General features: G+C 40.7%; 1 protein-coding gene across 5 annotated transcripts in view; it reads right to left on the minus strand.

Annotated features, from left to right (window-relative positions):
- The window catches only part of BDP1 (BDP1 general transcription factor IIIB subunit), an 81,306-nt gene that overhangs the window by 43,356 nt on the left and 13,616 nt on the right, over positions 1-24,334 (minus strand). For 3 of the 5 annotated variants that reach the window (XM_032769559.2, XM_032769556.2, XM_032769564.2), the window contains exons 10-21: positions 23,707-23,991; positions 21,850-22,021; positions 20,548-20,704; positions 19,085-19,167; positions 17,399-17,561; positions 13,910-14,001; positions 12,950-13,106; positions 12,206-12,291; positions 10,855-11,086; positions 10,080-10,276; positions 9,009-9,222; positions 8,129-8,322 (exon numbers count right to left, since the gene is read on the minus strand). In XM_032769559.2, the coding sequence (XP_032625450.1) occupies positions 8,129-8,322; positions 9,009-9,222; positions 10,080-10,276; positions 10,855-11,086; positions 12,206-12,291; positions 12,950-13,106; positions 13,910-14,001; positions 17,399-17,561; positions 19,085-19,167; positions 20,548-20,704; positions 21,850-22,021; positions 23,707-23,991 (2,032 nt within the window). The remainder of the gene's footprint in view (positions 1-8,128; positions 8,323-9,008; positions 9,223-10,079; positions 10,277-10,854; positions 11,087-12,205; positions 12,292-12,949; positions 13,107-13,909; positions 14,002-17,398; positions 17,562-19,084; positions 19,168-20,547; positions 20,705-21,849; positions 22,022-23,706; positions 23,992-24,334) is intronic. The other 2 variants (XM_032769558.2, XM_032769557.2) reach the window with 2 other exon arrangements.

Raw genomic sequence — 24,334 nt, forward strand, 5'->3', positions numbered from 1 at the left:
CGTGGGCCTGAAGCTGAAGCCTGAGCAATGTAGCTTTGCAGGGGCTCCTGTGGCATGGGGCACCAGGCAATTACCGGGCTTGCTATCCCCTAACGCCAGCCCTGGCTTTTATATGCAGAAAACCAGTTACTGTAGCACAGGTGGCCCGTGGAGTTTTTATAGCACGTTGAGGGGCCTCAGAAAGAAAAAGGCTGTGAACCTCTGCCATAGCAGATAGTAATTTGAACAAAAAAAAATTGCAGTTTCTCCTCATCTCAGCAGAAATTTTGCAGAAGAGCATTAGAGAAGCCTCATTACCTCCGTGCATCCATGATAGAATTAAGTTGTCTTAGGTATTAGCTTTGTTTGCAGTGATTTTCTACAGGTCTCTGACAGAAACTCACTCATTTGCTTTTGTGTTATAGCTTAAGTACCCCTCAGAAATGGAGGGTGTTCATAAGTCTGAAATGTTCATAACTCTGAACAAAACATTCTGGTTGTTCTTTCAAAAGATTGCAACTGAACATTAACTTAATACAGTTTGAAACTTTATTATGCAGGAAGAAAAATGCTGTTTTTAACTATTTTAATTTAAATGAACAGGAGCGGCTAACAGGGGAGTTTTGCAAGGGAGTTCTCCAGGGGGAAAGTGAGCAGGGGCTAGAACATTCTTTAAACTTAAAAGACAAAAACACTTCCTTGACATAAACAAAACAAAACAAAAACAACAAAGGAACCAGCTGCAGGAGTAAAAAGAGAATGCAGACAGAAGTCCAGCAACAGAGTGGCGGCTACCCAGTTTATTGCACCCAATGCAGCATGTATGATTACCTGCCCTTCAGGCAGGTGGCATGTGTGTGCATTAGGTGCCAGGAGTTCCTGGCCCTCAGAGACCGTGTACGGGCTTCAGAGACCAGAGTGGCCGAACTGGAGGAGATGAGGGAGACAGAGAGGTGCATAGATGAGACTTTGTAGGACACAGTAGAATGGTCCCACCCCTGGTCTGACAGCCTCTGTTCTGTTGAGGAGGATGAAAGTTCCAGGGGAGGAAAGCATCCAACTGGAGCAGAGGGAAACAATCCATAGCTGGGACCCTCCTTCCAGATGATGTTGTGGTATCCTCTCACACTGAGGATACCTCTCTGGGGGAGGGAACTCCAGCTATTAGAAAGAGACAGGTAATAGTAATGGGCAATTCGATCATTAGAAACACAGATAGCTGGGTTTCCAATGACCGAGAGAACCGTATGGTTACTTGCCTGCCTGGTGCGAAAGTTGCAGATCTCTTGAGACATCTAGATAGACTTATGTGTAGTGCTGTGGAGGAGCTGGTGGTCGTGGTACATGTAGGTACCAATGACATAGGGAAGGACAGGCGCTACTAGGTAGGAGACTAAAATCCAGGACCTCCATGATAGCATTCTCTGAGATGTTCCTAGTTCCACACACAGGGCGAGTTAGACAGGCAGAACTGCAGAGTCTCAATGCGTGATTGAGATGATGGTGTAGGGGTTTAGAATTACTAGGAACTGGGGAAACTTTTGGGAAAGGGCGAGCCTGTACAGGAAGGATGGGCTCCACCTAAACCAAAATGGAACCAGATTGCTGGCACTTAAACACTAAAAAGGTCATAGAGCACTTTTTAAATTAAGAGCTGGGGGAAATCCGACAGCTGCAGAGGAGCACATGATTTGGGTATCCCTTAGGGGAGGATCCATTACAGAAAATCTCGATGTCCTAGTGAGGATGGAAAATGATAAAATACAAGCAGGGTCTGATCAGAAACAGTCAAATAAAAAAGAGTACCATTCAATTACATTGTGCAATGGAAGACAGCTAAAAGGAGACAAGTTTTTAAAGTGATTATATACCAATGCTGGAAGTCTAAATAATAAAATGGGTGAACCAGAGTGCCTTGTATTAAATGAAGATATTGATATAGTAGGCATCACAGAAACTTGGATGAGGATAATCAATGGGATACAGTAATAACAGGGTACAAAAAAAATCAGAAGGACAGAAAACACGGTTACTCACCTTGTAACTGTTGTTCTTCGAGATGTGTTGCTCATATCCATTCCAGTAGGTGTACGCGCCGCACGTGCACATTCGTCAGAAGACTTTTACCCTAGCAACTCCAGCGGGCCGGCAGGTCGCCCCCTAGAGTGGCGCCGCCATGGCGGGTAATATATACCCCTGCCGGCCCGTCCGCTCCTCAGTTCCTTTGCGGTACTCGCAGTGGGGAGAAGGGCGGGTGTGGAATGTACATCGCAACCCTCTCGAAGAACAACAGTTATCAAGTGAGTAACCGTGTTTCTTCTCGCGTGATGCTCATATCCATTCCAGTAGGTGATCCCAGTCCGTACCTAGGCGGTGGTCCGAAGTGAAGGCACAGTGCGAACACACAGAGCCGGGCTGCATCATCCTGGACTGCTGGCCCAGGGCGTAATGGTACAAAGTGTGCACGGAGGACCACACTCCGTGCTGCCTGCAGATTGCTGACGGGTACTTCAGCAAGGAATGCTGTCGACGATGCTGGTCCTAGTAGAGTGCGCGTATACATGGCCGAAGGGGAGACCAGTTCCGTAACACTCCCGTAAGACGTCACCACAAGAGATCCTCTGGCGAGGAGACTGGCAACCCCTTAACTCCCAGCTATGGCGCAAAGGAGCTGGGTTGACCTGTACGAACGGTGGTTTCGCTCGTATATAAAAGCGAGGCCCTACGCAGTCTAGAGTGTAACTGTTGCTCCTGCGCAGACAATGCGGTTTTGTGAAGAAGAACGGCAGGAATATGTCTGGTTGACAGCAAGACGAGACAACCTTGGGAGAAATGCGGGTGCCGGGCATCAGTTGCACATTGTCCCGATTGAATACCGTATACGGGGGTCCCCCGCAGACGCGCGCCATTCTGACCACGCGTCTTAGGCAGAATGATGGCACCAGGAATGCTGTGTCTTCCAAGGACAAGTAGAGGGGGAAACATAGGCCAGCGGCTCAAAAACGGGGGGACATAAGACGGACAACCTAGGTGAGATCCCAGAGGGGGCTGGGTGTGGCGGACCTGGGGGTAAAGGGCGCTCCAGCCTTAAGGAATCTATCACCATCGGGTGTGAGAGACCGAGCGGCCGTCCTCCCCCGCGTGGAAGTGAGATGGCCGCTAAGTGAATCCCGAGAAAGATACGCCAGCCTCGTTTGCTTGACGACAAAGGTATCTAGGACGATTGGCGATGGAAACATCGGCTGGAGTGGACAGCGCCTTCTCCGCGCACCAACAGTAAAACTTTCCATTTGGCTCTATGTCGTCTCGTAATGGCTTCCTACTTCCCAGAGCTACCTGCCTCACTGGGGACGAGGCAATGTAATCGACCTAGTTCAGCCATGGCAGGAGCCCACCGAAGGTGCAGCGACTGGAGGTCGGGTGCAAAGCGGCCTGTCCGTGTGATCCAGTCCAGGTAAAGGGGCAGGGTACAGGGTCCGCTACCGCACGTCCAGCAGCTGACGGGGGCCGATGCCGGAACGATCAGATGGTGAGCTGAGCGGGAGTGTACGGGTCCCGCGTCGCGGATGCGAAGACCTCCTCGGTGCCCGAGATCGGTGCCATGAGCCATACCGAGTGCCGCTGATCGAGAATCGGGATGCCCCCAGCTCAGGTCCGGGAGGTCGACGGATCTGGTATCGTTGTGGGGGAACGACTCCTCGTAGTTCCGGCCTGGTAACGGTGGCTGAGGCCGAACGGTGCTGAGGGTATTGGCGGTGCAGAAGACGACTCTTCGCCGCGACGTACGACCGCGCTGCCGTGGAGAGCAGTCCGGGACTGCGGAGCGTCGCCGTGAGCCGAACCGCCCTCGGATCGAGATCGGTGCTGGGAATCTTGAATCGTTGTCCGGACTCGGGAATCGACGGTTCTCGCATCGGAGTAGGCTCTTGCATTTGATTGCTAACACTGCACTGGCGCGCCCGGGCGGTTGGGCAGCAAACAGGCTCCGTTAAGGCAATAGTCCCTGCCGCGGAGAGGTCCTCGGGCGTGGACCGGGCCAATCACCTCTACCCCAGACTTGGCGGGGAGCTGGGAGCGGATCGGACTCGACGGACCCGCCGCGGTCCCAGAGTCGACGAAGTCCCTGCAACGCCAACACGGCCGCGGCGGCTTGGGCCAGGGTGCTCCTTTTCGGGGGCTGTCTTAGCGGGCCGGTAGAGACGTCGAGGGTCTCTTCCCGTTGAGCCGGCGCGAGAAGGCGTGCGAGGCTGTATCGCGTGCCTGGAGAGATCCGTGCCGGGCCGAACGCGGCACTCGTGCCGAGGACGCGGGTTAAGTGCCGCTTCCATCAGGAGCGTCTTGGCGCTGGTCTCGCTCCTTCTTGGTCCTACGGCGGCAAGGCCTTGTGAAATGCAGCACCTTCCGTACTGTGCGATTCCCCCAGGCACTTCAAGCAGCCGTCGTGGGGATCCGGCTGGGGCATCAGGCTCATTACAGGCCAAGCACGGTTTCGAACCGCCGGCGAACCGCAAGCCCGGCAGGGTTGCGGGAGAGGGCTACGCCCCCGAACCCGCTAACCTATACACCACTAAAACGAACCTACACTATACTACACACTAACTAAACATAAATAACACTTAAGAAGGAACGATAGACAGAAGAGAACTAGGGACGGGGACGCTATGCAGACCTCCACAGTTCCAACGACCGACACGGCAGGTAAGACAGGAACTGAGGAGCAGATGGGCCGGCAGGGTATATTATTAAAACCCCCATGCGCACCACTCTAGGGGGCGACCTGCGGCCGCGGAGTTTGCTAGGGTAAAAGTCTTCCGACGAACGTGCACACGCAGCACGTACACCTACTGGAATGGATATGAGCAATCACTCGAAGAAGAACAGGTCGTGCTGGTGGAGAGAGGCATTATATGGGAAAGAAAGCATAGACTCAAATGAAGAAAAATCATAAATGAATCAAACTGTACCACAGAATCTCTATGGATAGAAATTCCATGCTCTAATAATAAGAATAACACGGTAGGGCTATATTACCAACCACCTGACCAGGATGGTGGTAGTGACAATGAAATGCTCAGGTAGATTACAGAGGCTATTAAAATAAAAAAAATATAATAATAATGGGCCATTTCAATTATCCTCATATTGATTGGGCACGTCACCTCAGGATGGGATGCAGAGAAAGTTTCTTGACACATTAAATGACTGCTTCTTGGAGCAGCTAGTCCTGAAACCCACCACAGGAGAGGCAATTCTTGATTTAATCCTAAGTGGAGCACAGGATCTGGTCCAAGAGGTGAATACAGCCGGAACACTTGGTAATAGTGACCATAATATAATTAAATTTAATATCTCTGTGGCAGGAAAAACACCACAACGGCACAACACTGTAGCATTTAATTTCAGAAAAGGGAATTGCACACAAAAGAGGTGGTTAGTTAAACAGAAATTAAAGGTACAGTGCCAAAAGAAAAATCTCTGCAAGCTGCGTGGAAACCTTTTAAAGACACCAAAATAGAGGCTCAACTTCAATGTATACCCTCAATTAAAAAAACATAATAGAGAGCCAAAAAAGAGTCACTATGGCAAAACAACAAAGTGAATGAAGCAGCGACAGGAAAAAAAGGAATCCTTTAAAATGTGGAAGTTAAATCCTAGTGAAGAAAATAGAATTGTATTTTTACACTGGCAAATGAAGTGTAAAAAATACAATTAGGAAGGCCAAAAAAGAATTTGAGGGACAGTTAGTGAAAGACTCAAAAAGTAATTTTATTTATTTATTTATTTTTTAAGTACATCAGATGCAGGAAGCCTGCTAAACAACCAGTGGGGCCACTGGATGATCGAGTTTCTAGAGGAGCACTCAAGGACAATAAGGCCATTGCGGAGAAACAAAATGAATTTTCTGCATTGGTCTTCATGGCTAAGGATGTGAGGGAGATTCCCAAACCTAAGCCATCCTTTTTAGGTGACTGATCTCAGGAACTGTCCCAGATTGGGGTATCATTAGAGGTGGTTTTGGAACAAATGATACATTAAACACTAATAAGTCACCAGGACCAGATGGTATTCACTCAACAGTTCTGATGGAACTCAGATGTGAAATTGCAGAAGTACTAACTGTAGTCTGTAACCTATCATTTAAATCAGTTTCTGTACCAGATGACTAGAGGATAGCTAATCTGATGCAAATTTTTAAAAAGGGCTCCAGAGGTGATCTCAGCAATTACAGGCTGGTACCGGGCAAACTGGTGGAAACTATAGTAAAGAACAAAATTGTCAGACATGTAGATGAGCATAATTTGTTGGGGAAGAGTCAACATGGCTTTTGTAAAGTGAAATCATACCTCACCAATCTACTAGGATTCTTTGAGGGGGGTCAACAAACATGTGGACAAGGGGGATCCACTGGATGTAGTGTACTTAGATTTTCAGAAAGCCTTTCACAAGATCCCTCACCAAAGGCTCTTATGGAAAGTAAGCTGTCATAGGATAAGATGGAAGGTACTCTCATGGATTGGTTAAAAGATAGCACAGGAATAGGTAAAATGATCATTTGCAGAATGGAGGAAGGTAAATAGCGGTGTCCCCGAGGGATCTGTAGTGACTGGGACCAGTCCTATTCAACATATTCATAAATGATCTGGAAAAAGGGGTAAACAGTGAGGTGGCAAAATTTGCAGATGATACAAAATTATTAAAAATAGTTAAGACCCAGGCAGACAGCGAAGAGCTACAAAAGGCTCTCTCAAAACTGGGTGACTGGGCAACAAAATGGCAGATGAAATTTAATGTTGATAAATGCCAAGCAATGCACATTGGAAAGTATAATCCCAACTATACATATAAAATGGTGGGGTCTAAATTATGTGTTACCACTCAAGAAAGATCTTGGAGTCATTGTGGATAGTTCTCTGAAAACCTTCACTCAGTATGCAGCGGCAGTCAAAAAATCAAACAGAATGCTGGGAATAATTAAGAAAGGGATAGATAAGAGGACAGGAAATATCATATTGCCTCTATATAAATTCATGGTATGCCCACATCTTGAATACTGTGTTCAGATATGGTCGCCACATCTCCAAAAAGATACATTGGAATTGGAAAAGGTTCAGAAAAGGGCAACAAAAATGATTAGGGGTATGGAATGGCTTCCGTATGAGGAGACTTGGACTTTTCAGCTTGGAAAAGAGATGACTAAGGGGAGATATGATAGAGGTCTATAAAATCGTGACTGGTGTAGAGAAAGTAGATACTACTGTTTACTTACTGATCCCTGTTTACTACTTCTCATAACACAAGAACTAGGGATCACCAAATGAAATTAATAGACAGCAGGTTTAAAACGAAAGGAAGTATTTCTTCACATAAACACACAGTCAACCTGAAGAACTCCTTGCCAGAGGATGTTGTGAAGGCCCAGAGCATAACAGGGTTCAAAAAAGAACTAGATAAATTTATGGAGGATAGGTCCATCAATGACTATCAGCCAGGATGGGCAGGAATGGTGTCCCTAGCCTCTGTTTGCCAGAAGCTGGGAATGAGTGACAGGGAATGGATCACTTGATGATTACCTGTTCTGTTCATTCCCTCTGGGACACCTGGCACTGGCCACTGTTGGAAAACAGGATACTGAACCATATGGACCTTTGGTCTGACCCAGTAGGGCCATTCTTATGAAACAAGCACAGAAATCATTTCCTTGCTTTATCAAAAAAAAAACACAAAGTTTCAGTAGTTTATGTTTAACACAGTACTGTACTTTGCTTTTTTTTGGTCCCTGCTGCCTGATTGCGCATTTCCAGTTCCACATGAGGTATGTGGTTGACAAGTCACTTCATAACTCTGGTGTTCATAACTCTTGAGGTTCTACTGTACATCCAATTTTCATGAAAATGCTGAGGTAAGTCATTACACTGAAGATTATCACATTTACCACCCTGAAGTCAATATATACTCATTCTAAGTGCAGGATAGAAATAATTCAATTAGAGGACAGTTCAGCATTTACTATGTAAAAATAAAAAAGTTCAATGTAAAGAGGTACTTCTAGCTAATTTATTTAGCCAGTTGAAGACCTGGAGACTGTTTTATTTCCTGAAAATAATAGTGAGGGAGTTACAAAATGAAACCAAAGGAACAGAACCTTTACCTGGCAGCAACAGCTGAAGTCTTCTCTTGGTTATCTGCAGATGGAAGAGATACATTTTGTTCACCACTCTCAGATCCTGAAAGCTTCTTAGTGGACTGAAGGCTTATTGGGGTTGCAAATACTTCTTGAGAGTCTGCAGGGTCTTCTTTTCCTAATGGCTGACAGGATGGCAAGACTTCACATTTTGCTGCTTTCTAAAAGACACATTAAAAGTGTAAACATCTGAACTAAAACACTCAAATATATTATGCTATGTAACTGAAAAAAATACCTACAATTTAAGCAGAAGAGACAAAGTTCATTAACATTACTATTAAATGTTGTCTGAGTTTTTCCATGGCTGTCCAGTGTCCACAAATGAAGAGCCCCAATTTTTGCCCAATATTGAGACATACAGAAATTTAAATGTTTGTCAGCAAGAACTGGCATGGGGCCAACACAACAGGTTAATATTAGAGTCCTGTACTTCAGGGGAATGACCCATATCTGCTTTAAAACTGAACTGGAGATTACTGTGGATTATTTCTTTGATGTTTTATGATAGCACTTTTGTTTCTGAGCTGAGTGGACTTCTGAGCAGAGGGAATGGCGAGAATGAAGACAGACACCTGGACTGCTAATGATGGAAAATAACCTACTATTTGAACTATTGCTCTGCCAACAGTAGGCTTGTTCTTCACCGTACATTTTCATACAGCACTACGTGGAAATATTTATTTTTCTAAGCTTTTACAAGTTTCCTGGTTCAACAAGGATAAACTTCTATGTAAAAATTCTGCCAATGTTTTTCCTCAGTTGCACCTACAATAATGCACATAAATGCAGCTTTTCAAAGACACCCCCAAAGTCTCCGCTCTAATTAAAAAAAATCCAAACTTACATCTAGGTCAGGAAGCATGCTGCATTTACTGTCACACTGTATCAAACTGTTTTCTTTTTCAGTGCTGTCCTCTGATATATCTTTATCCACTCCTGGAACTTGCCCTCCTCCAACTTCCTTTCCTAAATTTGATTTTGGCCTCTGAAATTGATTCCTCAATAGATGTGTTGTCTGAACAGCCACTTCTTCTTCTTGCTGAGAACTTCTTGCATCTCTGTTAAACCAAAGAAAATATGTAAAGAAGCAATACAGCAACAACCATCTAGCCTAGGTCCCACACATGGTACAGCACTCAACAGTGCAACTGAAACTAACACATGATCCTCTATAAAACAGCTATTTCTCAGTATAGTAGCTAAGCATGCAATCCACAGCTTCCATAACTTAGGTTGTTGCCAAAGGTTAATAGGGATATGAAAAGGAAGCAAGCACATGACAAAACTATAAAATAATGGGCGGGCAAGCAAAGAGATGTCTTGCTAAAAGCAGCAACTTTTGGATTAATACAGCCCTGAGTCTTATTTTATGAGGAATGTGTCAATCACTACAAGTTTAACTGTCTCACAGCATCTAAAACCTCATATAAGATCTAAACCCAATTTTCAAAATGTGGCATCTCAATCTTAAAAGCAAGTTCAAATTCCATATTTTAAAAGTTCAAAAGAGTACTTAAGTATTCGTAGGTAAGAACTGTATTGAACTCTAGACCTACAGGTTCCGGGCATCCTATAAAAAAATCTTTAAGTTTGAAAATTGGACTCACAATCCAAGATCCTTTTTCACAGCATTTACACTTTAAAGAGGGCTATTCAAGGAATTCTTTTAGGCTTTAAAAAGAAATAAAATGTATTAAAGGGGAACTAGTTATTAGCCATCTTGTCTGAAATCCTACTGCTTTCAGGTTTACTTTAAAAAATCCAACGTTAAAGTGATCTGTTAGATATGCTTGGTTAAAAATCAGTTTAATGTTTATTTTGATGATGCTAAATGTGAGTGCTGAATTTGAAGATTAATGTGTTAGTTCTGTGGAGACATCCAATGCTTCTGCATTTCCCCTTTCCTTAAACTTACCCTATACCAAAATCTGAACCATCTTCCAAATCATCCACAGATAATGACTCCTTTTCTTGTTCACAACTCTCAGATCTCAAGGGTTTCTCTTGGGAATGCTGTTTTACATGCACTGAGACCACCTTCTCAGCTCCTGCAGTGGCTTCTTTTTCTGATATCTCAGAACACAGCAGGATGTCTTCATTACCTGTTGCATCCTAAAAGGAGCAACAATTTCCCTCATTAAAAAGATCTGAAAAAGCTCTTCTCTGTAGGAAGGAAAGTAATGAAAAATAACGTACGTTTTGCAAAAACAATTTAACATTTAATATACCCTTAAACAAGCCTCCCCTCACTCAGAGGCATATCAAGTACTACCACTAGGTATTTGTAAAATAAAGAAAGTGATTTAAGATTCCAAATCCTTAATATTTGTTTAGATTTAAAATATTACAAACTGTCTTTCATGTCTCTGAAAGATAGGAGTTTGGATTCTGTATTTCCCATTTTATAGCTGTTATCACAGACAAGGTAAGGAATGCAACTCGCGGCACTTTAGATTCTTGGGATGTAATCTGCTGCTCCAGTAGAAATACAGACTCTCCAAGTGCTTGAATTCAGATCCTAACAAGTTTCAGTCACCTTTAAAAGGCAAGGTGGCTACAAGCCACCACAGGAATTCTGTGGATTACACTTTGACCATCTGCTCTAAGACATTTACTTGGGCTCCAGATAATAATACAATGTGTCCATGCAGCTGCAAAGAAGTCTTAGAGCTCAGATAAGAGAAACTTACACTTGTGGTGAGGAGTGCACCACTTTTGTTTTCACAATGTAGCAAACTCTTCACTGTTTCTCCAACTTCCATTTTTTCATCTTCTACATCTTTTTTTGTTGTTGATACTGCTTGCCTTCCAGCTGCCCTTCCTACATTTGGTTTTGGCCTCTGCATTCGACCCCTTATTAGTGGTGCTGGTTTAAGTACACTCTGTTTGCCACCTTCTTGTAAACAGGATATTTCTTTAGACCTGGAAAGGCACACATTCAAAATAACAATGTCCCAGATTTTAAATCTAATAGCGAATTGTTCTTTAGTTTGTTAACAACCATAGGCACACAGACACATTATTTATTGCAAATTTAAGGAAAGTTACAAATATATACTCTAGACTAAAATGACATTTGACCCCACTAAAATGTAAGTTTAAAATGTTCAACTGCAAACATTTTTATAGAATGCATGGATAAACTCCATCCTCTGCCCTGCCATTATGAGACAGTTACATATTTTTAGCCAGCAATAAGCCTTTTTACATCCTTACTCCAAGCACATGATTACATTAGTATAATCAGATTGATGCATAGATTTACAGAGAGCATAAAGTTTTAAAAAGCAACTAACATGTATAATTATCATCGCTATATACCCTACACAGATTTTCACTTCTCTGACCAAAAGTTTGAGTATTTCTTCCTGCTACAATTTATTTATTCACCTTCCCATCTCTTTAAGTCTCCATATCCCTTATTGAATCTTAAGAATTTGTTTCTTTTTTTTACTACTCTACACCCTTCCTACAACATACACCACCACACAGGAGACACATTACACACATCATGATTCTGGCTGAGGAAGAAAAGTGCAAGAAACTATTTTAAAAAACACAACAGAATAACCTGCCCACACTATAGCAAATTTCTTCCCAGCCCTAGACAGTTTGCAGTTAGCTTGTGCCTTGAAACATGAGGAGTTATGCCAGATAATATGTTACTTTAAGTGTGAATTTTCTTACCCTTGTAAATGTCAAATCCTGTTATTTTCTGTCATATAAAAATATAAGAAATCCATGATTGTAACTTGCTTTACACTTAACAATTCAATTTGTTTTATTTGAAGGGACTAGCTTTTCCTTTAACTGTTTGGCATTTATCTTACCTGCACCTTGTAAATAGTCCACAAAATTTCATCTGAACAGTGACACTATCTGCTCCACTTATTAAAATGCAAGTTGGAAAAGACTGCCAAACATATAACTTAAGAGCAAAAGCTTTTATATTCGCTATTCCATGCAACACTATCAGAAAGGAGAAGGCATGAAAAGAGCTGAAAATAGCAGAATACGTCTCCCTGCTCTGTACATACTTACTGAGATTCAGTCTCTGAGACCTTCCCATCTTTTTCTGTAGTTTCCCCTCTGGTACTGTCAGGTGTGTTACCTTGGTCAGTACTCTGCTGAAGAGCAGAAAATGAAGAAATGTAATGTTTGCATGACTATATAAAAGATGTAATGAACAGTCGTGTTAGAACTGATAATAGCTGAGCCTAAAAGATACCAGGTTTGTAGGTGAAGGTGTGGATATGTCCTACACAGCAGAGGACCTTAGTCACAGAAGAGATCTTGAAGCCACTGGACTGTGAAATCTAATGGGAACTATGTCCAACATCTACCCTTTTAGATGGTATGCTCTTTGGCGCAGGGACCGTCACTTACTGTAAGTTTGTACAGTGACTAGCACAATCAAGCTTGCAACTTGATTTTGGCCTCTAGGTTCTACCACAATATAAGTGATAAATGTAGAAAAATCCATTACACAGATTGTTGACTGAGACTTCTGGTTACATTCAGCAACAAAAAGGACAAATAACAGAGATTATTAGGATCTGAAGGGACCTCCAGAGATCATCTAGTCCAACCCCTACTCAAAGCAGGATCAATGCCCAAATGGCCCCCTCAAGGATTGAACTCACAACCCTGGGTTTTGCAGGCCAATGCTCAAACCACTGAGCTATCCCCCCACCCAACATGATTAGGTACAGAGACTTATTTTTCTAGACACATGACAAAATACAAATGTTTATCATCTCCAGTTAGTTTTGTTCTGCTAAATACCTTTTCAATTGCTCTCTCAGGCTCTTGAGGAGTTTTGTCCTTTCCTTCACCTTGGACAGGAGCTTCTCTCTTCCCAGATGCTCCTACTACATTAGGTTTAAATCGCTGCCGACACCCTCCCATTGCTGCTTTTTCAGTAACAGCTTTTTCAGTTTCTCTACAAGAAAAAAAAGTATTCAAAATCGGCATTTGTGCCATTCAAGCCTATTTATGTCATCTCGGACATAAGAAAAGATGATTTTCAATGACCTGCACAATTTTCTTTATTAAAAAAGGATCTTAAATACAGTGTTGCCTTTGGGGTATTATTGGTTTTTTTGCATGTTTGTACATTTCTTTGACATGCAGAAGCTGTTTTTATCTGAAACACTACAGAAAATCCTATGATCCACTTGTTGAAATATTGTAGTTAGTCTTTTGGCCCCTTCCAGTAGCATTAGGTCTTCCAAACTCTGTAACAGAGTTACGTGGCTTACTCTCTATAGTTTCTGCTCCAATCTTCAGAAGCTAGGCATCAAGCTGTGGAATGTGGGGAAGAATCAAAGTATATACCTTTATGAAAGTGTATTTTATCCCTGTGTAGTTTCAATTACTCCTCCCTGGACATCTTGTCACTGAGTTCCACTCCCTCCCCAGTAAGGTTCAAATCATCAATGATAAAGCTTCTGAGTTAAAAGAATGGTTTGGTATTGTATGATATCTGGCTCTCTTCAGCCTCCCAAGAGAGGAGTGCAACACCTCCATGGTATTGCCATTCATTCTATATTGACCTGGGAAATCTAGAAGCCAAGTTAAGGATTCACACTTCTCTCCCCAGTTTGCACTTGCATCATAGTTCATCAGACCAGTCTATGGAAGGACTACAACAGACTACCGTAGGCAATAAACTAGAAGACACTGCAGTAAACAGTTAAGAGTTAAAGTAAAGGTGATATAATAAACTGATCTCTGCATACTCACTGAGATTCAGACTCTAAGGCTTTGATCTCTCTTCCTGTGGTTACATCTCTGGTGATTTCAGCTGCATTACCTTCACCAGCTTCCATGGTACACTGAATTAAAATAAAAAATATTTTTATATAGAGGACAGAGATGAAAGATAGAGCATTTGAGTCAAATCTGATTTGCAAAGTCAGTGGTCAGATGGGGTATAATGCAGCTACATTCCCACTGTACATCCTATAAGTATCCTCCATCGTTAACAGAAACCAAAAGCACCAACGAAACATGTCAGATTCTGGCCAGCATGGACTTCCAAGTGATCTCAGAGATTTTAACCATGATCAAGAAGCTTTGGTCATTGTCCCATCCCTGAAAATTCTTCAGCTAAATGTTGAAGGCCTCTCATCCGCTGAATGTTCTATTCTCCAGTCCCTAGCCTCCAAACATAAATGGACGTTTTCTGCCTTCAGGAGACACACCAACTCACTTTCTGCAGCTGCATGAACACCACAGGTTATGACCTCATGAGTTACCCTTTGCATAGCAAATGGGGCCATGCAACCCATGTTAGAGCAGATCTTGCTGGCACCATGGAACCACTCCAATCTAATTCTGATCTCTGATGTTGAGAGAGTATCATTTCAGAATGGCAAAATGGTACATGTACCACAACCAAGCCTGCCCTCCCCTAAATATTATTCCTAATCTCCCACAGCCTGACAGGTTTTAAAAGCCAACACACTACCTGGAGAGACAGAGAGTCAGATCAAAAGGGAGTCGACTTTTTGGACTGGGTTTCATTCTATGGTCTTCACCTCATCCATGATCCAAACAGAGTACTTTTCATTCTCCCAGATGGAAGCAAGACTACTCTCCTGACCTCACCTGGATCACCACCACAGGCCATCACTTACTTCAAGCTATAGTAGCATAATGAAAAAACTTCCCACAGTCAACATAGTCTGAATTTTACCAAAGTTGGAGTAACCATACCTGTCATAAGCATCAATTTTAACCTTTGCTGAAACTATCAGAAAGCAACCTGGCCCAGCTTCACACAATTCACACAACAACATCTCTACTGAAGCAACTTACATGCAGTTCACACAAAAAAATTTAAAAAGCTGCCACCAGGTAAATTCCAAGAGGTTGTTACAAGTAAGGCCCTACTTGAATTGCAGGATGATCTTCAAACAATTGCCGCTGAGCTGCATGGAAAATCAAAGAAGAAAAATAATAATAGACCTTTATTAATAGTGGTAATTTGGAAAAAGCAAGAGTAAACCTATTTGTTTAAAAAAATTGCTGGAACAATATAAACACTCAAGTATTATGTTATGCCTGCTAATTTTGTTGATAGCCAGACATTTTGATGCAACTATATTACATTCATTTAAAAAAAAAAAAAAAAAAAAAAAAAAAGGAACTGGTATAATATAAAATTCAGAAGACAAAGTCACAACTGCTAAAGAAATCAAGTCCAGTCACTTTAGCCTTTTACGGTCGTTGAATGCTAGTACAGTACTAACTGCATACTCAAAACGTATGCAAAATTGTGGACTGTGCAAAGTACGCTAATTTTAAATCAAAATTGTGGTGGAGGCCTAATATTGCAGGATCTGCAATTTCAGCAATGTCACAAATGAAGTAGGGCCTGAGTTATACAACCTATATTCCCTGCCTAGATGAGGAGTTTGCAGAATTCCTCAAGCAATGTGAAGATGTGGCAACCCAGATATCACCACACATCTTTCAGACAGCTTGAACACTTCTAGAATAGCAAGATGGGAGCAATCTACCATGGAACTAAACATATCAAGAGACAACAGCAAAGCCTGGGCACTAATTAGAAAACTTGGTGCTGCTCAGAAGCATCCAGCACAGTGTCATTGTTCAGTCTCTCCAAATAGTATTGTTATCCCCCAGATAAATTCCGCAAAAGTGGATGAAGGACAGAAAGTCTGAAGGAGAGATAAAGAACAAATGGTGCAATACAAAGAGGGTATACCTAATGCTGGAAAAACCTCCAGCCTTTCACCACTGATGAAATAGAATACTGAAATACTGAAAACAGGTAAAGCCTGTGGGCTTGATAACTCCGCCAAATTGCTGAAGAACAAGGGAAAACTAGCAGACAATGGCTACCCATGTTTCTAACTCAAGTCATCCAAAGAATAAAATACCCAAGATCTAGCAGACAGCAAAAGTAATAGCCCTGCCAAAACCTGAAAAAGCCCAGTGACTTGCAAAATTACTACTTCCTCATCGCTTTGCTAAGTTGCATGTACAAATTACTTGAAAGAACCTTCCCAATCACTGCATTTTATCTTTGCAGTGATCTGTCTGGCAGTAAAGAACCAGGATTTCAGTCATATAGAAGAAGTCTCGAATGCTAACATGAAAGATGTGGCTCATTATTGTAAAAGATGGAGACTTAAACCTATCACCAAAAAGACAACATTCAGTTGCTTTCCTCTATACCACACAAAGGCCAACAAACAGGTCAATATCTTCCCAGATGGACACAGGCTGGACAATGACCCAAAGCCAGTGTATCTGGGTGTCACACTGGACCACATCTTGATTTCCCAGCAATGCCTTACTCAGATGTTGCTGAAAATAAAAACAGCCAACAACCATATTAGCAAATTAATTGGTTCTACCTTGGGAGTTAATGTACAGACACAAACTCTGGGCTTGCCTTATGCTATTTTGTATAATAATAAATAATAATTGGATATATACCAATCTCCTAGAACTGGAAGGGACCTTGAAAGGTCATTGAGTCCAGCCCCCCCTCTTCACTAGCAGGACCAATTTTTGCCCCAGATCCCCAAGTGGCCCCCTCAAGGACTGAACTCACAACCCTGGGTTTAGCAGGACAATGCTCAAGCCACTGAGCTATCCCTCCCTCCTCTCCAGTGCGGCTAAGCTCTTTTCATACAGGACTAACAGACACTCAGCTACATGAAATCATGCGTATAATAGGTACTATTAACCTATTAACCTGGCCTGGCTGCCGGTTTTGTCCATTATCAACTCTCCTGACATTAGGTGACAAGTCAGCTTGCAGAATCTGCACCTTAAGGTGCAAGACATGTCACACCTACCCCTATTTAAAAATGTGTTTAATCTACCAAGCCATCATCTCAGTTCAAGTCACCGCTTTGGGACAATTCCCCTAATGAACCTCAATGTCACCTCAAGGTGCCAAGAACAAGCTTCAAATATAGCCAATACCTATCTTGTGAGAGATCCACTAAGTCCATCCCCTAGTTTTGACATTCCATGCCCTCTTTGGATAAAGCTCAACTGCTTCAGACGTGAAACAATCAGACATGCTGCTAATCACTAAAACCAACACGCCTGACTTGATCATCTATGTATAAGCAATTGCTATACAAGTGGTCAGATGAGCCACAGAACAGGTCACCAGGATTTAGGAAATCAACTTTTACATATAACACAAAATTGTTAGCATCTGCAATTAACATTGCTGCTCCTCACCATTTTTTCAGCCCCTTCTGCAGGCTCTGGAGAAGAAATCTTGACCTCAGATTTCTCTTGGACTGCTGCCTCTGTCTTTCCAGATGCCCTTGCTAAGTTGGGTTTAGGTCTCTGCAGGCGTCCTCTCATGGATGGCTTTCCAGCAGCAGCTTTTTCAGTTTCCCTTAAGATACAAAAACAATAGCTTATAATATTCACAGCAAAGAAATCCAGTACTCTGAGTGATCAAATATATCCTCCAAAAACATGTTACTTATATATTCCATACAATAAAACTGTAACTGACAGAAATCATTACTGTGTTCTATGCCATTTGTGGGTATGCTTTATTTCTTGAAAGTACAGAATCTTTTCTAAGTGTGTAAGGATACTCTTCATAAGTTTACTGGTTTTCAGCACTGTATGGGGCCACACCTTTGAAGAGATTATTAGAAAATGTAACACTTCCACGGTGAACAAAAAATTCTTTTTATGGTTATTTGAATTATTAGAAGTTTTCTTTTTAAAAATAAACCTGTTTAAAATGAAATCGGAATTTAACACAAAATATGTTAAGGCCTAAACTGATAATCTCTTAAAACATTAAAGTAAAAAATATGCCGAATCCATGAACCTCTATCAAAAATGTCAGAATTAAAGGCTGCTTTCCTATATAAAGAAAGAAAGAATCAGGTGGAAAACATCTAACTTTTGAGGTCAAGCTTTATAAATACAGCACAATAGGTCAGCCTAAGTAATTTAGGAGACTCATTTTCAAGAGACTTAGACATGACTTTCACTGAGGCACATTTGAAAATTCTCTCAGGCTGACTTGAAATAATCAGTTTAATTGACTATATTTAATTCCTCTGTTCCTTTAATAAACAATTTAGTTGTAAATTTGAAACATGTTTTGGATACATAAACTTCTCTTATCAAAACATGTAAGGTTGCATTGTTCAATAAAAATAAGTTTTGTATACTATTGTCTGTTTCATTAAATTCCAGTTACAACCCTAATGCAGCTTGACACCAAACATGAAAAAGGCAGTAGTCCCAGGCTGGAGATAGCAGAAGGAAGTTAGTATGCTGTAGTATGGCGTAAAGATCAGGAGATCTGAATAGTACACCACTACATACCAGATTAATTCAATCCCCATCCCTTACTCGTTCAGTGCTCTTATCCTGACAATGAACCCCCAAGATCTTGGTATACTAAGGGCTTGTCTATACTAGCCGCAGGATCAGTGGGCAGCAATCGATCCACCGGGGCTCAATTTATCATGTCTAATATATAAATGGTACTCCACTGGAGCAAGAGGCGCAGGCGGAGTAGACTGGAGAGCAACTCACCGCAGTGAAGACAGTCAGTAGCTCTAAGTTATTCACACAGCTGAAGTTGCGTAACTTAGATTGATTCCCCCCACCCCAGTCCTCATGTAGACCAGGCCTAAGCTGCACAAGCTGTAACTCTCATTAAAACCAAAAATAACCTGCTTGTCCCTGTGCAACATTTTGAAGTTCACTATCAGAGCCATTCTTTGGCAACAGAAACTTAGTTCTATTTGAAGTATTTTTAAAATAAATAAAGAGAAACAAAAGATCACCTGCTGTGCCATGTGAACAGATACCTACCCACCCCCAAATTAGAGAAATATAGATTTAACTCTCAGTGGACTACTAGTGCGAGGCAGAACAACTACTCACATTGTTTCAGATTTAGAATCATGGCTTTTTCCTGCTGTACTTTTCTTTTCATCTGGTTTATACAGATCACATACTTCATTGTTCTACGTGGAAACAAAGTAATACTTAGAACTCCCAGTTCCTGCAATAGTGAAGAAACTCTTGCTACGAGACAGTTAAATATTGGTGTCAAATGAAAGTGAACACAAGGCTTCTTTTTTTTATCTTTCAGTTAAATCAAGTGAGCGAGATTCTAGTACCAATTTTAAACTATTGTTGACTGTAGGCTTTAAATAAATAATCTTTCTACCAGAGATCACTAGGCATTATTGCAAAAAACAAGAATGATAAAGGGAATTATTCTTGATCAACAGATATGGCAAAATATAAAGTCTACCTATTATATAATAACAAAAGCGTTTCTGCTACATAAAATTATTTGTCCTCCTTTTATCTACAGTTGTTTCATCACATAAATATTCTCAAAGGGTGTATTTCCTGTACTGGCTGGTTTGGCGTTTTCAGATTGCCAAGGAAATTTATTGTGCATCAAATTAATTTCACTTAACCACAGAACACGTAATCTACAATGCAAAAACTTTACTGATAGCTACATAAGCATTCAGATTATGATGACTTGAGACTCCAGGTTTTTCTTAAGGCTGTCCTTCCTGTTACAATAGCAGTATATTGTCATAGCTAGTTGGCCTGAAAACATATCTACTTAGTTCTGGTTTGTATGCAGGACTGAGGCACATCACAGGGTCCAGGTTATTCTGTCCACTTCATTTCTTCTGAGGCAGAAGAGTGTTGTATTTCTATAACACTTCCCACTCAAGGAATTCAAGGTGCTTCACAAATATTAGAATTAGCCAACCTCCCAGTAAAAATGGGGAAGTTTGCTTATTTTTTAAATCTAAACTAATAGTGAAATTGAGGGTCAAGAGTTCAAGCGACTTGCCAAAAGTAGCATAGGAAGTATCTCCTAACCCCTCCCATGCTTCAGCCACAAGACCATCTTTTGTCTTAGAAAGACTAAAAAATTAAAGGAATCCTTCAGACAAGCATTACTAGTTATGCTAACAAGCACATGGTACCAAGTCCCCGCAGGACGGGACTCCAAGACAACGAAAAACATTGAATTTTAATAGTGGAATTTTCTCCTTCATAATCTTTGTTTTGGAAAGGTAATGAACAGTTTAAACAGCAACTTTAAATTTTTGCACTATGAGATAAACCCAATCCAAACATGATATTCCTTGAATCAGTTTGGTCTACTAAAATAAAACCAATAAAAGTCATTTAGCTCACTGACTGGCAATTTGACTTCTAGTGATATTTTCAGGTTTAATGACTGTGTGTGCTGAGCTGTATATGAGTATGTTATGAGATATTTTTCAAAGAAATCTTTATTTTATGTGAATGCTACTAGTAACGTGAGAAGGATTACTGGAGACCAAAAAGTTCCATACAAACAAAGATACCTTTGCTTCACTGGTCTCTTCACCATTTCCTTTTTTATTTCTGGTACCTGAAGCTTGAGATTTTGAAGGTTGCCAATCCTGTGATCCAGAGATGATATCTGGGGTTTCTGGTTCAGAAGATTCAGTTTCTATTAATCCAGCACTAATATCTTGAAAGCTGAAAATAAGGCATTCAGAGAAAATGTAACATCAGTACTTTTTCACACACAAGTTAATCAGGATTGCAAGATCAAATTGCACTATGGAGTTATTAAATATACAGTGCTACCACTGTGCATTTGCCCAACTGGACAATCTGCAGAAATTTTAAATGGTTCTATTGAACCTGCCAAATATTATGACTGCCAACTTCATTCCCTTCATCTAAATAAAGTTCTTGCAGCCAAATACAGAAGTTCTGAAGCTTTGGTTTATCTTAATAAAATGCCTTTTAAGCACTGCAGATGAAGAATTATTTTAAAAGCAAAAAAGCTTTTGAATATTCTGAATTGGCTACAGGAACTCTCTCATTTTATGGAGAAAATTTAATACGGAACAGAGAATATCAAGAAGAGCTTCATCAATACAATGAAGTTCTACTTCAACTCAGAGACTGTTATTAAAAGTGTTATAGTTCTTCCATAAATATCTTGTCATTTGCAAAACATCAATCATATCTGTGTAATGGCAATAGGAAAATCTCCTTAGGAAACATGGAAATTAGTGACACAAAGTGAAGTGGTATATACGGTAAAAAAGTTTCTCAAAAGTTCATGACCAAAAACAATTGCATTTTTGAGAAAACCTGGTTATGTTTCAACTCAGTATTAAACCAAGTATAGTTTTGTTTTCCCACAAATGTTACAGAAGACACATTTTATAGTAAAAAAAAAAAAAAAAAGTGTACAGAACCCCCCCCCTTCTCCCTATCCCCGCCACAAAGTACAGTAGTAATGTTACTAAGCTCTACTTTAGTGGCACCATCACATTTTCCTTAAAACTTTTAGGGAAAGGTTTGGAATAAGTCACTGGTCTTGATGTTCATCCCAAAAATAAGAGAAATTTTGGATTTAAAGAATCACTAAATGGGGGTTTAGCATTAATTTTTATTAAGTTAAGAGGAGGCTTTCAGGGTAAAAATCGTGTTGTAGGTATAAAATTAAAGTGAGTCTACCACCCTTGAGGGCAAAGCTTGACAACACATGGAAAACAAAGATCCTGTCCATCTTCGCCAATGAATGTGATGGTAAGAATGAAAAAAACAAAACAAAACTAAATTTTAGCGAGAAATGGTTTGATTTTTGTATTTGTAACAAAAGTTACCTGGCTAAATTGAGAAGACTTTCTTCAGTTTTATCATTCAGTTGTAAGCAGGAGTGTGATTCTTGCTCCACCAGGACAGGAGTCTCATCCACATTTTCTTGATTAAGAACATCCAGTTCCTCCCCACATTCAGTATGATTATCACTGTTCATACCAGACACTGCATTTTTTTCTGTTAGCAAATTGTTAAGTGTTTAATATGTATTTCCAGAAAATGCCTGGTAGGTACAGATTCCAAAACATTCACAAGAGAAAACACTAACACACGTAACAAAAATAGGGCTTCAATTTTAGAAGTTATTTTGAGAACCAAATTGAGACATCCAAGAGGGACCTGAATTTCAGAAAAATCTGGCATTTAAAGTGTTTCTGACTGGGCAGCTCAAAAATTAAGACAACCAAAAAAAAAAAAAAAAAAATCACTTCACTTCGAAAGTTCAGACTTATGGGTATAGACAGCTAAACTTTGAAACTTTGGGCTAAATTCAGATTTGTTGCTACAATCAGGAAAAAGAAAGTCACTTTCTTCCAACTGAGTAAAATTTGAAGTCTATAAAGAAAATAATATTGTGTTTGGAGATTTTCTTTTTAAACAATGGTTGCATCATTGAACAAATATCAATTGTCTGTCAATGAAAATGATGCAACCTTCTCCACTACAAATTGTAGGCTTATGTAATTATAAAGGTTATACTGTAATTTATAGTAAAATTGTAAAGGAATTCAGGTTAAAATTTTAAACATTTTCTTTACCTACATCAATCAACAATCAAAGAGGTTTAAAAAAATCTAGATTTAATTTATTGGTTTGCACCTCATTCAGTTTGGAGCTTTTAGGCAGTTTCACCCTCCAATTTTCACATAATAATGCTGCAGTTTTAAACACTTTTAAGAAAAATTTCTACATCTCAACAAAAACTAGGTTGATTTTTTTTTTAAATTAAAATATTTTAATGGGGGCTGTTTGGAGATGTGTTTTAAAAAAAAATTATATTTGGGGTCAAAACTACCTGACAGCGCCCTTTAAAATGAAACATGCCATAAAACTTTCACCAAAAGGTTTATGAATTCATGATCCATTTTTCCCAACTACATTTTTGAGGGTGATCCACATTGTTTATTACATAGCTGAGATCTCACCTGTGCGACCACAGTGGTTTAAATCAAACAGTATTCCATAATAGATTGCTGTAATGTGATATCAGAAGTTATATCTAAAGACCACCATAAAACACCAGGTAGTCCAGAAAGTGGTAGTGCTCTTGCTTAGAGGTGCTTCATAAATTATGTCTGTGCTTCAAGGTCTGCACTGAAAGATCCAATTTGTTTCCATACGTAATTCAACCTGTTTTCACTTCAAAACCTTAAATGGTTTGGAGTCCTTGGTACCAAAGAGATGAACTTTCTCCCTATGCAGTAAATGGCACTTTGTATCAACCAAGGCCCTCCTGTTTAAAAAGAGAGGGGACTGGCTGCCAGGTACTTTTTAAGAAATGAGCTTTAGTTGAGGGCCTCTCTCCCGCAATGGTCTGTTGATCTTCAGAGCACACTGAAAAGCCTGTGTATTCTCCCAGGCTTCTGAGAAGGAGGTGGATTAAAGAGGGTACAGGTAAACTCAGAGAGGATGGTAATTGTTAGACCCAAGTTGAAAGAAAACAATTACCATGCTCTCCAAACCAACAATAGTACCTACATGTTATAATTTTTTATACCATACAAAGGCCCAAAGAGAACACACCAAGTATTTCCATAGGCTAAAATTTGAGGTTTATAATCCGATGGGGTAGGTAATGCACAACAAACTGGGACATTGCCAACAGCAGAAGGATGGATTATGGCTGAGCATTTTGATCTTACTTTTATTGCTGGATTTCCCCCCCTTAGCTGGCTTGGGGGGGGCAGCTCCCTCTTCAGCCTGATTCTCCACTTCCAGTTCAGAATCATCTTTTTTCTTCTTTTTCCTCTTCTTCTTGGTTGTCACAGGCTCCAATATAATCTGTTCTTCTGTCTGTTCAGAGACACTCAGAGATTCTTCATTCTCCTTCTCAGCTGTCCCAGCATCCACTTCTGTTTCTGCATCAGAAATTCTGACACCCTGAGGAGCATCTTGGTCATTATCTGCTTCTTCACTGACAACTTTAGCTATCGAAGACAGTACAGTTCCAGATAAATATACTAGCATTATAAACTAGGAATCTCGAAGGTCTTTCCTTTATCAATGTCTGGTGCATTCATCTATCCATGGCAATATGCTGTCAGATATAGCAATAGAGCCCTAAAGAAATGTTTTGGCCAACAACCAACCAGATGCAATCAAGTCTCAGCACTGGTTAACTGATGCTGCACCACACATTTGGGGGACAGTCCTTGTATCCGAGACTGTTAAAAATGTCATTCTATACTTAATGCACATCACTTTGTCCTTGTGTTTTTTAAGTTGGATAGTTACACTCACTTTACCACAACATGAAAAGTAGGTACTTGT

This window comes from Chelonoidis abingdonii, chromosome 6 (genome assembly GCF_003597395.2).
Source record: "Chelonoidis abingdonii isolate Lonesome George chromosome 6, CheloAbing_2.0, whole genome shotgun sequence".
Lineage (NCBI taxonomy): Eukaryota > Metazoa > Chordata > Testudines > Testudinidae > Chelonoidis > Chelonoidis abingdonii.